The sequence below is a fragment of the Carica papaya genome, chromosome 8 (assembly GCF_054855325.1).
Source record: "Carica papaya isolate Zhongbai chromosome 8, ASM5485532v1, whole genome shotgun sequence".
In the NCBI taxonomy this organism is placed as follows: domain Eukaryota; kingdom Viridiplantae; phylum Streptophyta; class Magnoliopsida; order Brassicales; family Caricaceae; genus Carica; species Carica papaya.
In genome coordinates, this window is record NC_142316.1 from 31,095,187 (window position 1) to 31,108,606 (window position 13,420).

The following is a 13,420-nucleotide window of genomic DNA, read 5'->3' on the forward strand; positions in this document are numbered from 1 at the left end:
TTTTGGCACCCATACCGGACGGGGTATGAGGACGGCTCTGGAATATGATTTCAAGTGTTAAGGGTTAACGGGTAGCGGGACCCCTATGGTTCCCCATGGATACTAGTGGGCTGGTAAATGAGGAAAATATGTTGTGTAACGATGGAATTACGAAAAGCTTGATAGGTATTATGTTATACAGTTTATATATATGGTTTAATGATGATGATGATGTTATTGCTTTCGTATATTGTTTTATAAATTTCACCGAGGTAAGTGAATGGTAAATGTTTTATTATTAATAAAAGGATTTGTTGTAAATTATGTTCCATTGGTCTTTTTGGGTTTTCTACCCACCTTTACCTCCGTGACGGTGAGATATCGTGATGTCTTTACTGGGCTAGTGTAGCTCATTCTTTATTTAATCATTTCAGATCAAGAGGACATCGTTCCTGAGCCGGTTTCGCAGGAGGACGACGAAGGGGACGCCTAAAGACTCCATAGTCATATTCGTAGCTTTTACTTTCAAGTTTCTCCTTTAGGTAGTTTGATCTTTTATATTTTGTGAGCACGTTTTTTGTTTTAGTGTAAGGGATGTTATTCAAATTTTGACTTCACTTCCGCATTTGATATTTTTAATATACATTTCATTATGAATTTTCGGGGCCGTTACACGTTTGGCCGGGATTTTGGCTCCGATTTGGCCACAGGAAAAATCAGCGTGGAAAAACGAGTCGGGGGTATGAAATTTACCTCGATCGGCGGTCGGAAATCTCCCCGGTGCGGCGGCGGGTGGCGGCGGCCGGCGTCTCCGGCGTCTGGTTCGTCTTCTCCGGCGAAGGCAGGCGGCTAGGGTTTTTGTGGTCAGGTGTGGGGGTTCTATTTATACCCTTTTGCCTTTTGATCTCAGCCGTCCATTTTGTTTTAATCTGGACCGTCCGTTTTTTATTGAATCTGGGCCGTCTGTGCGATTGCATCTGGGCCGTCCGTACGCACGCTTGATCTGGGCAGTCCGATCGCGCGTACGCGGATCGCCAACGTGGCCCGTCCCCGGTCGACGTGGTTTTGCCACGTGGCAGGTCCTGATTGGCCGGGACTGCTGACGTGACATTTTTTTATAAACCTAATTAAAATGATTAATAATAAAATAATAAATTTTTTTTTTTTCAAATTTCCGGGCGTTGCAACAACAAAATGTTGTAGGAAAACATTTAGGATATAATAAAATATTGTATGACGTCTTGCTAATGAACCTAAAATTTAATTTAAAATATAATATTTTTTATTTTTTAAAAATATATTATAAAATTAATAATGATTAATTAATAATATTTAATTTAATTAATTAATATTATTAATAGATTTATAATGATCAAATTAAATTTTATTTTTTAAAAAAATTATAATTATATTTTTTTATACTCCTTTAAAAATACATATGTTGTTGTTTAATTGTTGTTATAAACAAAAATGTTAGATCGAGTTAATATGAAATATGGCAAAATTGGTTTATATATGAGTAAGTCTTAGTTCAAAAAATTAGAGACCTGAGTATTTTAACAATTCGATTTTGGTTTGGATTAGTTAAATGAATTATATATATAATAAATTGAAAAAAAAAACTAAAAAAATTATAGTAGAAATTAATATGTATGTATATAAATGTTAATTATTTGTTTTAGAATAAAAAAAAATATATATATATATAAAATGGAGAATCTTTTATTTGAATCTCAGTGGACTGAGATTTTTGAAGTGTAGACGGCACCTGGTTCAAATGGTGATTGCATGGAGGTTGAGCGCTTGTCACATCTCATCTTTTTGATTTCCTATTCCGCCACGTGGAGTTCCAAGATTGGGCACCATGAATTCAATCTTTTTTGTTTCTTGGAGTTAAATTCTTTCTTTTATATGCTGTCTTTTTCGTTTGAGAAATTATGAAATTACAATGGAGTTAAAATTAAAAAATAATTAATAATATAATTAAATATGGTAAATAGCAAACCATCTAGAGAGAGAGAGAGCAATTAAATGACCTAATAAAAATAATATAATTAAAACTTTAGTAGCATAAAAGAAGTACTTTTCACTGTTGTCTCACGTTTAAATTAATTATCACATATAATAATATTACTGCTCTCGTTAAAAAAAAAAAAAAAAAAGCACCTCGAGAAATTATGCTCTGTTATTATTTTTAAATTTCCAATATTCTTGTTTAGAATAAAAGATAAAATATAGGGTCAACAAGTCAAAGCGGGACCAGGAATCATGTTGGGGTGTAAATGTGATTATCATAGCGGATCTGGGCCCACTTCCCGACATATCTAGCATGACTATCCTATTATCAGTAAATGTACCTACGCCCAGAACCGGAAATGATTGTGCGCTGCACCTAACCCGCATCAAATTTAATGGACCTTACTTCTCAATCCACTTCCATGTCTAGCCGGTGCACCCCTCCCCTACTGGCCCCACCCCCTAAATCCTCTCTTCAACAATTTCAACTTGTCGCTTCACTAACTCAAAATTTAACTAATTAATTTACAATTAAATGTGATTTATCTATAGAATAATATTATTTTAATCACACACAAAATTCCATAGGAAGTTAAAAGAGTTTTTTTCCATTATTATCTTAAATTTGAGTTGAACAAAATATGAATTTTCAAATAGATTTAGACTTAAATTCCCATAAATCATATTAAAATTATTAACTTATCTTGTTTACACATTTCGTATCTCAAAATTTTCTGGGGGAAATTTATGTCTCAATTTTAAGAGACAGCAATGACATTATTTTTCAAACAAAATCCCTAATGTATTGCAAGATTTATCAACTTTAATAGATACCAAAAATATCAGACCGTATTTAATAAATACTTGTAGTGTATAGCTTAGTTAGTTTGTGGGCCCAAATTGTTCATCTGGACTAGGCCCTTTTGCTACTTCTAATTAACTACGGGCGTTTTACTGTCAACTCAACGACGACGTATAAAGGCCCAAATTCCTTCCCCCTTTTCATCTTTCCCGCCTTCATAGAGTATAAATCCAAATAACGTTTCTTCGAGCTTAAAATTAATTCATTGGCGCCCCGGAAATCAAAATTTGGGGAAATGTCTACCTGGCAAATCTTCTCCGACGCCGGCGATAATAATTTCCGGTGGGAGATATCATCTGGTCGAGTAATCCCATCCAAATCCGATGACCGCTTCATCAACTCTGGCCCGCCGCTCCCTTCCATGGCTGACCTCTTGCTTCAAGGTGACTCTTCCGTCCATACCAAACCCTACACAAGCAAACACACACACACGCACGCACGCACGCACGCACTCTCTATATATTTCAAAAATATGTGTATGTATATTTTTGAAATTTCTGTGTACAGCAGGAAGCTCAAAGCTTCTAGAGATAGGTGAACGGGAAGCTGAGAAACTGCCGTTGTTCAGGACCGCACTAGGTAAGTCGGTGGTGTTGAAAGAGTCATCAATCGCTAAAGCGTTGTCTGTTCTCGATGACGATGGCGCTACTTCCTCGGGTGTGTGCTCTTTCACTCGCTCCAGTGTTTTCTTTTCTTTCTATTTGTTTGTTTGCATTCTGTTGCTTCATATAAAGTTGGTAAAAACCCTATCTTCTTGATACTGGGATTCATAAGGCGACTAAGTTGCATTTTTTGTGTGGATGAATATGCGTTCACTGTGTGTTGTATCGCAAAAATTTCAACTGAAAAATAACGGGATATCTGCTGAAGAACTCTTTACTGGGCTTTTTAGCCATTTGCTTTCCAATTGACATTGGAATTGAGACGGCGAAATCTGTTGCATTTATTTTTGTTTTCTTGCTACAATGTATAGTTTGATATGATTTTTGGTACAAGAAATTAGTAGTACTTAGGATTGTGATACTATGGAGCTTGCTTGTTTTAGCTTCAATTTGTTGTGCAGGTGATATGCTTAGAAGAGATAATGGCCTTGTTTCTTTGAATTCTTTTTTCCAAACGGGTTCTGGAAAATCAGTTAATATTTCTTCGGCCGGTCTTGTTAGAGCCAAGAAACTGTTGGGATTGGAAGAAGATAATGCTCATTGCAACTTGCAAGGGGAGTGTGTGAGAGATCTGTCTGATTGCACTGAGCAGAAAGGACGGGACAATTTAGATACAAAAGAGGGAACAAATAATTATGGGGTTATAGATTCTTCATCATTTCAAATGCATTCCTCAAGTTTCAAGGCATGTTTAGCTGGAAGTGATTTGAACAGTGAGGTTAATTCAACTGGGATGCATTATGACATTCTTAATTCGACTCCCAAGATGCCCCCAATGAAGTTTCATACAGCCGGTGGAAGATCATTATCTGTTTCTGGTGATGCATTGAAACGAGCAAGGAGTCTCCTTGGTGATCCAGAGTTGGGGAATTTCTTGGACAAGATGGATGCAGATGATTCCTTGAGGAAATCTGGTGGTATTCAGTTGAACAAGGAACAAGATAAATACACTCCTTGTTCTCATCAAGGAACTGAGAAGAATGTATGCGTGTCAAGGGTTTTCATATCCCCTTTGCAATCATTTAACAAGCAGTTGAGATCACCATTCAATTCAGAAAATTTAGCTCTGGGAAGTAACTTGATCGAGAAATTTGAGGCAGTCAGTGATGAAAATATTTGTGCTTTGAGTAGTAGCAAATCTTCGAGGGATGAGCCCTTAGATGTTCGGTCTTCTGCACTGCAGTCAATAATAAATTATTCTTTAAAAAAAGGTGCTGGTTCAAGGATTAATCCTCTTGGACAGTCTTCTTGCATGCCCCTCACTGACATATCAAATCATGTTGGTAAAGTTAACATAAACAATAAACCAACTGCTACTGAAAAAAGGAGGCTTGGAAGTGCAAGTTCTATGTCCCCATTCAAGAGACCTCGCAGTTCAAAATTCTCAACTCCATTGAATAAAACAAGTAAAACTGTTTCCAATGGTAAAATTGATGAGGCTCTTGAAGTAACTCTGCTTATGTTAGTCATTGAACTTACGGTCCTTAACAATTTCACTTTTTCAGGTTTGTCTTCTTTGTCATCAGAACGTTCCTGCTCCAGAAGGGTGGTCTCTACTAGGTACCCATTTCAGGTTCCAAGAGTATACATCAAGGAATATTTTGTATTGCCGCCATTGGCCCAGAGCAAGGTAAGAGGATTCCATCCTTACTTTATATTGGGTATCCTATATGAATTGGTTTTCCTACCAATAAAATCTCTTCACATTCCCTAATTTCAGCTAGAGCATTCACTGCACCAAGTAAGATCAGATAATGCAGATAAATACGAGTTTACTGATGATTCTGGTAACAGCATTGGGGCGGAAGGTTTCTTCCATATGTTGGTGCACTCAGGAGCTTCAACTCAACATGTGTCTAAAGAGTAGTTTCCCCATTCTTGATCTTTTTGAAATCAAAGATGTTCTTTTTAGTCAGAAGCCCCCTCTTGAACTATGCAGAGTTGACATGAAGCTTGTTGCTTGAGAATTGCATAAATAGTTTTGTTATATTAGAATGATTGTTTTATTGCTGGTCGAAAGTTAGGCTTCAACTGTAGATAATTTTTCTGCATCTAAGACTATAATTGGTTCTGCTTAGCATGTTTTTTAGTATTATACAAACATCCCTTTTTTAAACCTTTGTTATTAGGTGATATATCGATTGCCTCTTGTTTGGCTTTTGAGTCCATCAAGTTTTATCTTATAATGTGTCTAGGTGGGTCAGAAATCACTACAAGTGGATAGTTTGGAAACTTGCATGTTATGATAGATGCTATCCATCCAAATCAACTGGGAAATTTTTGACTCTATCCAATGTGCTTGAGGAACTAAAGTACAGGTATCTTAAATTTTATCTCTTTTGTTGGTCTCTATCTATATGAATTTATGATCACAGTTTATGCGTCATTTGCATAGATATGAGAGAGAAGTAAATCATGGTCACCGTTCTGCAATTAAGAGGATTCTTGACGGGGATGCATCAACTTCTTCAATGTTGGTGCTCTGCATTTCAGCCGTTCACCTAAGTTGCGAACAAAAGATTGGTAATCATTCCATGGAAACAAATGGGCCTGATGACAAGAACCTTGCTCAAGTAGAACTAACTGATGGGTGGTAAGAAAATGCTAAATGTATTGGTGTAGATTACATTCAAATATATTTGGCATTTTAAATGTCTTTGGTTCGCAGGTATTCAATAGGTGCTCTTCTGGACATATTGTTGTCAAAGCAGCTTCATTCTGGAAAATTGTTTGTGGGGCAGAAGCTTAGGGTGAGCATTTATCTTCTGTGCTCTTGGTTTTCTATCCTCTTGCTAGGGCATCTTTGACAGGCTTCACTGTTGCTTAAAATTTCATTTGTCTTTTGAAGATATGTGGAGCAGGATTATCTGGTTGGGTTGGGCCAATTTCACCCCTCGAGGTTTTTGACGACTTTGGACTTGATTAAGTTTTTAGAATATTGATGCTTTCTGCCAATCAAAGTTCTTCACATTTTCTCCCTCTGGAACTTTAGGCATCAAAATCTGTCAGTTTACTGTTGAATATGAATGGGACATACAGAGCTTGCTGGGCTGATCGACTTGGTTTCTGTAAGCAATTTTTTGATTATGCACCTTTCTGTAGTTTGTGAACAATGTTTTGATTATGGATTATATATCTTATTCATGTCTCATGGCCATATTTAGCTGATTTAGCTCATCTGCACTTTCATCTCTTCTACTCATACATGATTTTCAATTGGTTCCTTCAGGCAAAAGTGTCGGTGATCCTTTGGCTTTTAGGTGCATCAAGAGAAATGGGGGCCCAGTTCCTTGTACTTTAGTTGGAGTTACACGGGTCTATCCTATACTGTACAAGGAGAGGTAAGCCAATATGCACCCTGCATCACTGAGAAACTTGTATGCATACTGTATCCAGTGTAGTAAATTTTATCTGTCTCTACGGTCCAGGTTAACTAATGGCAAATCTATAGTCAGATCAGAGAAGACGGAGATGAAAATGATGCAACTATTCAACCAAAGGTTCTTAATTTATTGCATGTATTTCTTTCAAAACATGTTGATCCTGGCCATTGACTTTACATCTGTTTGGTGATTGATTTATTTTCTCTCTATGCTGCCTCTTTACTTCATTTTAGTTTATTGCTTTTCAGCCCCAAAGTCTTTTTGTACCTCTTCTAGAATGTTTCTTGCCCATTTCCATGTCATGATATCACTATGTTATCCTAGGTCGTGCAAATTTTGTTGAGTGTTGTCATTCCTTGTATGTCTTTGTATACATCATAAATATCACAGAGAAGTGATCAAACAGGTAAAAGTATAGATGAAGGAAAACACTATTATGAGCATAATTACATTTTAGGATGAGATAATTTTCTAATTCTAATATTTTTTCTCAAGTTGGAGTTTGAAGATCTTGAAGGCACACCTTGGATGACAGAAAACAGAATTGATCACGGTCCAGTGCCTTCACAAAAGATCCTGGAATTCATGTTTGGGGATCTTCTTTATCTGCAGGCGCTCAGTTATTGCCGAGGGTATCTTATCTGAATATCAGAGGGGGCCCAACAGTTACCCAATCCATAATGACAGTGATAGTGAAGGTGCGAAGATTTTAAAAATTCTTGAAACGGCTGCTGAACCAGAAGTTTTAATGGCAGAAATGAGCCCAGAGCAACTGACATCATTTGCTACATATAAAGCCAAATTAGAGGTGAGTTTCAGATGCTTTTTCTGAAAGACAGATCTATTCCAGAAAGTTGTGATTAACCATGACTGCTTTGACCTAAGGCATCTAGGCAAAGAGAGATAGAAAAAACAATCGAGAAAGCTCTGGAAGACACTGGCTTAAGAGAGAGAGAAGTCACTCCGTTTGTGAGAGTAAGAGTTACGGGGTTAACTACAGGAAATCATCAAGGAAAGAGCATTACAAAAAAGGAAGGCATGATAACAATTTGGAATCCAACGGAGAAGCAGGTTTTCAACTGACTTCTACTGCTTTGGCCCCTTCAACATAATTTGTTTGCTTAATTTTGTGGTGCATATGTATGTCTTGCATGCTTTTACATGAGTGCTTTTCTCAGGCTAATCTTTTTCTCATTAATTCTCATTATTTCTTTTCATTCTTACTTCTATGGTCTAATCGTTTTCTCCTCATTATGTTTCTTGCCTTTATCTATAGCCTAAAATCTTGAGCACTTGGATTCCAACCTTTTTCTTTAAATTTATTTACAACCATAACAGCAAAGCGAACTGGTCGAAGGACGGGTATATGTTTTCAAAGGGCTTATACCAATGAACTCAGATTCAGAAACTCTTTATTTACAAGCAAGAGGATCTACCACACAGTGGGAGCCTGTGCCTCCTGAAGCAGTTCAACACTTCGAGTACGTTATTTGTTTTATATTTACTGTAATTGAATCAAGCTTATAGCTGTTTTATGCAGGCCATTTTTCAATCCACGCAAATCTGTTTCATTATCAAAGTTGGGTGAAGTTCCTCTTTCAAGGTTTATCTTTTTCTCAACTTTCATATGCTGATGCTTCAATCTTTGTTCTTCTCAGAAAGTATTGAACTTAACTCCTATTCTTCCTTGTGTTGTTCAGTGAATTTGATATTGCTGCATGGGTTCTGTATGTGGGAGAGGTTTATATTGATGCTCAGCGAAGGAAACAGTGGGTGTTCGTGACAGATGGTTCTGTTTCAGATATAAAATCAGGAGAAATATCAAATTCTTTACTTGCTATCAACTTCTGCTCACCATGTGTTGATGACGATTCCTTTTTGCAAATCAATCACAATCTTGCTGGATCCTTGGTGAGTATGATATATGCATATTAACAGTTAAACTCCAGTATGCTATCTTGCTTCCTGAAAAGAAAATGTATTTTATATTTTTCAGGGTTGAATCTTGCAAAGATGGTACTTTTATATCGTAAAGTAGCAAAATAACCAGGAGACATAAGTAGTCCATAGAATAGGACAAAGGCATATTTTGATCAGTTGAAATTCCATGACTTTATTCATGTATCTCCTTTTAATGAGGAAAAAAGATATCCATGTGGTAAAATCCCTAATTTATGATCTTCTAATGGGTCTGGAAATAGAAAAGTTAGAAACTAAAGAAGAATGTTTCTAGATCTTCTCTATTTGTTCCCGATTTTAAATTAATTTTCTGGTAAGTTAGAGAGAACACACAGATCTCCAAGAGCCAAGTACTGAAGAACTTTTCTGAAATTTTTCTGCCACATTTTATTTTATTAACACCCTATTTAGTTTGGAAAACAAGAAATAAACTGCATTTAGAAGATACTGAAAAAACTGACTTCGAAAAAGACCAACTGAACTTGCAAATTTGAAATAGTACTGAAAAAAAAAAAACAGATTAAATTGGGATAATCCTTCTTTAACTTGCATCAGACATGAACAACTGTCTGTAATTTGCTGGCTGGGATCTGTAACACCATCTTTTGTGGCGAATAAAAATTGTTCAACTGAAGAACCACTTCTCCGATTTTCCTATATAGTTTGTCTTTCCTTGCTCTTATTATGTATCCTAATAGAAGGCTAGAAGTTAGAACAGTATGAACAAACCCAAACTAGATTATGTGCAGCCTGATAATATATGAATCATGATTTGGATGACACTATGTTTTGTGGTGAATAAAATTTTTTCCAACTGAAGAGCCACTTCTCTGATTTTCCTACATAGGTTGTCTTTCCTTTTTCTTATAGATCATGTATCCTAATAGAAGGGTAGAAGTTAGAACAGTACGAACAGACCCAAACTAGGTCGGATGCAGCCTGATAATATAAATCATGATTTTACATGACGATCTGCTGCTTATAAAGTGTGTGCTTAAAATTCTTAGCATCCTCAGTATTGTGGTTTCATTCACTCCATGCAAAATATAGTGTTGAGCTGAGTTAACTTTTAGTCCTAAGTTACTAAGTTACCTTTATTCTGTGCTGGGTACACTATTTATAAAAATAGGATGCAACAATTATATATAAGATTTTCAAACCAAATTTGGAGGGAGCAACATCAACGTAACATCCATTCACTGCTCTGAATAACCATGATTCTGTTGTCAAAACTAGTACTTGTTCCTGAAACACTATCCCAACCAAAGGTTAATGGAGAAGCCCAATGTTTTTCTTTAATTAGTGACATGTATGGTCATATTTGAACAGGTTGGATTCTGTGATCTTGTCAAGAAAGCCAAGGATCAGAAAAATGAACTCTGGGTTGCTGAAGCAACAGAAAATTCATCTTATTTTTTGAGTTTTGATTTTCCACGTTGTTCTCACCTCAAAAGTGCTGCTGCTTCTGTCCAGAGAATCTCTAGCTTGGTGTGTATCACAAAAAAAACTCGACATTGATATCCCTTGATGTATAACACATGCTGTTTGATTATATTTGGCATTTATTTGGTACTGTGCAGTCTATTCAGAAGCTCAAGGAGAAGGTTTTATTTATAATCGGTGAATGTAAGGACTAGGGGGTGAAAGAAGCATACTCGAACATGACTGGTAAACAGCTTTTTCTGCTTTCTTAGTTCTTTTGGATAATGTTGAAGAGAAGTCTGTTACTGCCACAGGTTCATTCAAGGATGGAATATCAATGTCTCTACTACTTTGGTGTTAATATGGGAAAGTACTATACTTGCTAATTGAATAAACTAACAAAAGTCAGTTTTAGTGAGTAGTTGTGCTAGCTTTAGCGGAACTCATCTTCTTAAGTTTTACTTGTTGCAGCTAGCGTTGAAATTGAGAAGCCATGAAACAAGCAGCATCGCTTACGGGAATAGTCCCGTGGAAGAATGCTGGCATGTTGCATCTTGAAGATGGACTGCATGATGTAAACATTTGATGCAACTGTATTCTCCAAGTCCTTTACGTACATTATGGGAGAAGCTTGGACCGAGGCATGGCACCAGATTGTTGATTTTCCGCAGGTTAGCTCCCCTTGACGACTCACGATCAGAGGCATCCAATAGACAAGATACAGACAACTCAAGGATTCGGTACTATTAAAAATATGACCGACAAAAGCTCCATCTTGTGGGAATTTTCTCCTTTGCATTTTTTACTTGATATATTCTACTTGACATATGCAAACATTTTTCTTTTAATTTTCAGTTTGTATATGTTTATGTATGAAAATTACTTTTTTTAATTATTAATGCTTAAAGTAACACACATCTGCGCACATACATGATACAGAAGTATATAAACGCCATTAGTATTATGTATACAATTAGGAATAAATATATGAATTAAGAAAATGATAATAATTTAAAGGAATTTTATCTGTCAAATCTGGCTTAATTTTCTTAATTTCCATTACAATTGTATTTGGAATTAGAATATAATATAATTCCTAACTTTTGCTTCATTGATGGAATGGAAATTCGTTTTCAAAGAGAATATTTGACTGAAAGGAATTTTTAAATGAAGTGATGTGGGAATTAGAATTAAACAACTTAATTTTAAATGAGTTGGTGATAGAATTATTAAAGAATAATATAACTCTATCATTAAGGTTTTGGCTAAATGGTCACTAAATTTCTTAGTTTATAAAAGATTATAAATTTAAGTTAAACTGCATATTTATATATATATATATATTTTAAAAAAATTATGTTATAATAATTGTATGTGTTAATTAATCAATAAAATTTATATATTTTATCAAATATGACTTACTATGCCAGATTATTAATTAATATTAACATTTAGTGTTTAAAATATTAAGTTTAATATATTAAATTTCTCACTTGAAATTAAAATTTTAAGATAGAAAAGTTGTAACACCCACAATTTCATTTTTTGGGGATTAAAAATTAATAAATATAAATTTTTATTATTTTATTTTGTATTATTGTATTTTGTTTTGTTTAATTTAGAGTAAAAAATGAAATAAAATGTAATGAGTATTTAATTCAAAATAATTTTAGGAAAAATGGGTGAAAATTTGGGTTTTAGGAATATTTTTAAAAGAAAAATCAGAAAATAGGGGCTAAAATATAATTTTGGAAAGTTTCGCCATGTCAGATGCTGAGTTAGCAGCCCTGACTAAACAAGATGCGCCAAGTGGCAAAGGTGCTGACGCGGTAGGCCACGTTGGGGGGGCCACGTGGGTGATCTGCGTGTGCACGATCGAACGGTTGAGGTTCGTTCTCGCGCGCACGGACGGTCTGGATGCGCTCCCTCCCGAACGAAATCGAACGGCCAGATTCAAAAGCGATCGGACGGTCCAGAGTGAATTACGATAGACGGTCCAGATTGGATCGCGATGAACGGTCCAGATTCACTCTCTATTTAATTGCGATCGGACGGTCCAAATCAAAAGCAATGGATGACCCAGATCAAAAGTGGATGGATATAAATAACCTCCATCCGTACCAAACTCTAACCCTATCCGCCAGAACCCTCGCCGAAGAAGACGACTCAGCCGCTGGGGAGCTGACCTCCGCCACCCACCACCGCAACGAAACTCTTTCAGACCGCCAAAAAAGGTAAAAACTTTTTTTTTTGCACGAAATTCGATTTTAAGCTCACCTATGGCCAAATTGGAGTTTAAAGACTGGCGAATTGGCTGGAAAATACCGATGAAGTTCGGCGGCGTCGTTGCGGAGAATTTCACAAACCATCTCTGATGAGGCCATTGCCGATTTCCATTTCGTGTAATTTTTTCACCATTGTGATAATCGTTTTCTTCTCTATAGGTTGACCGAAGCGAAACACCCAACCGCAATATGAGCCGGAGGAGCCGCCGCATTAAAGAGTCATGCTGCTTGTGAGTTTCAGTTTTTAGTATTTTTTTGGCCAACCGAGACCCTTTAACGTGTTTGCTCGCAGGAATCGATGCAAAATCAGCTAAATTTGGCAGAAAACAGTCGACCTGAGGCAGACCTCCGTCGTGCCAAATTTCTGAAATTGGCCGAGTGGACCCTGGAACTGATTTTGGGTTTATTTGGTACATTTGTAGGTACTATAAGAGCATTTCAATTTCTGGAGAAAAATTCAGGGAACCCAGGGATCCTCTGTAGGCGCAGTAAACCGTTTAGCTCTTTGGTGTTAAATCGAGTAAGAATCCCTCACCCTATTCCCTATCATAGAATTGAAGTTTAAATAAATAATAATGTGGTATTTTGTGCGATTTTAGTAAACATGCATAATTAATTATGAGTTGCTAATGGAATCGAAACCAGAAATTATCTACTGTTGTTTGTTGATTGATTTTACAATTTATATGTATGATGGTATCTGATTTATTTTATGGCTTTGAACGCATGTATGTTTAATTGATGTGTTAATGGATATGGATTTATAATACGTTCTATGTTGCTAATGGTTCATAAAATTATGATCCGTATGGTATTATTATTTTTATAGGTTGTTTTCGTAAATTTCACTAT

At 36.0% G+C, this 13,420-nt stretch overlaps 1 protein-coding gene across 7 annotated transcripts; it reads left to right on the forward strand.

Annotated features, from left to right (window-relative positions):
* The first annotated feature begins 3,023 nt into the window (after positions 1 to 3,023).
* On the forward strand, positions 3,024 to 11,175 carry BRCA2B (BRCA2-like B). Of its 7 annotated transcripts, none has more exons than XM_022053035.2 (20): positions 3,029 to 3,240; positions 3,365 to 3,514; positions 3,921 to 4,925; positions 5,025 to 5,149; positions 5,240 to 5,382; positions 5,715 to 5,837; positions 5,915 to 6,112; positions 6,188 to 6,269; positions 6,368 to 6,418; positions 6,512 to 6,587; positions 6,749 to 6,860; positions 6,948 to 7,019; positions 7,515 to 7,710; positions 7,788 to 7,973; positions 8,241 to 8,383; positions 8,443 to 8,505; positions 8,603 to 8,813; positions 10,191 to 10,349; positions 10,442 to 10,529; positions 10,755 to 11,175. In XM_022053035.2, exons 1-19 carry the CDS (start codon positions 3,093 to 3,095, stop codon positions 10,496 to 10,498), a joined length of 3,300 nt encoding a protein of 1,099 aa, XP_021908727.2. In that variant the 5' UTR covers positions 3,029 to 3,092; the 3' UTR covers positions 10,499 to 10,529; positions 10,755 to 11,175. The 7 variants fall into 7 exon arrangements, 5 of the variants coding, with proteins under 5 accessions (XP_088065705.1, XP_021908727.2, XP_021908725.2 ...); XM_022053033.2 differs by lacking the exon at positions 10,755 to 11,175 and adding an exon at positions 10,598 to 10,748 and having other exon boundaries at positions 3,921 to 4,943; XM_022053032.2 differs by having other exon boundaries at positions 3,030 to 3,240; positions 3,921 to 4,943.
* Positions 11,176 to 13,420: the final 2,245 nt, after the last annotated feature.

What these genes read in the sequence shown, in the direction of transcription:
- BRCA2B (XM_022053033.2), top strand. Translation starts at nt 3,093, where the DNA reads ATGTCTACCTGGCAAATCTTCTCCGACGCCGGCGATAATAATTTCCGG. An exon ending in CGATGGCGCTACTTCCTCGG is followed by an intron (nt 3,515 to 3,920) that starts GTGTGTGCTCTT and finishes TTTGTTGTGCAG; the next exon opens with GTGATATGCTTAGAAGAGAT. An exon ending in GAAGCAGTTCAACACTTCGA is followed by an intron (nt 8,384 to 8,442) that starts GTACGTTATTTG and finishes TGTTTTATGCAG; the next exon opens with GCCATTTTTCAATCCACGCA.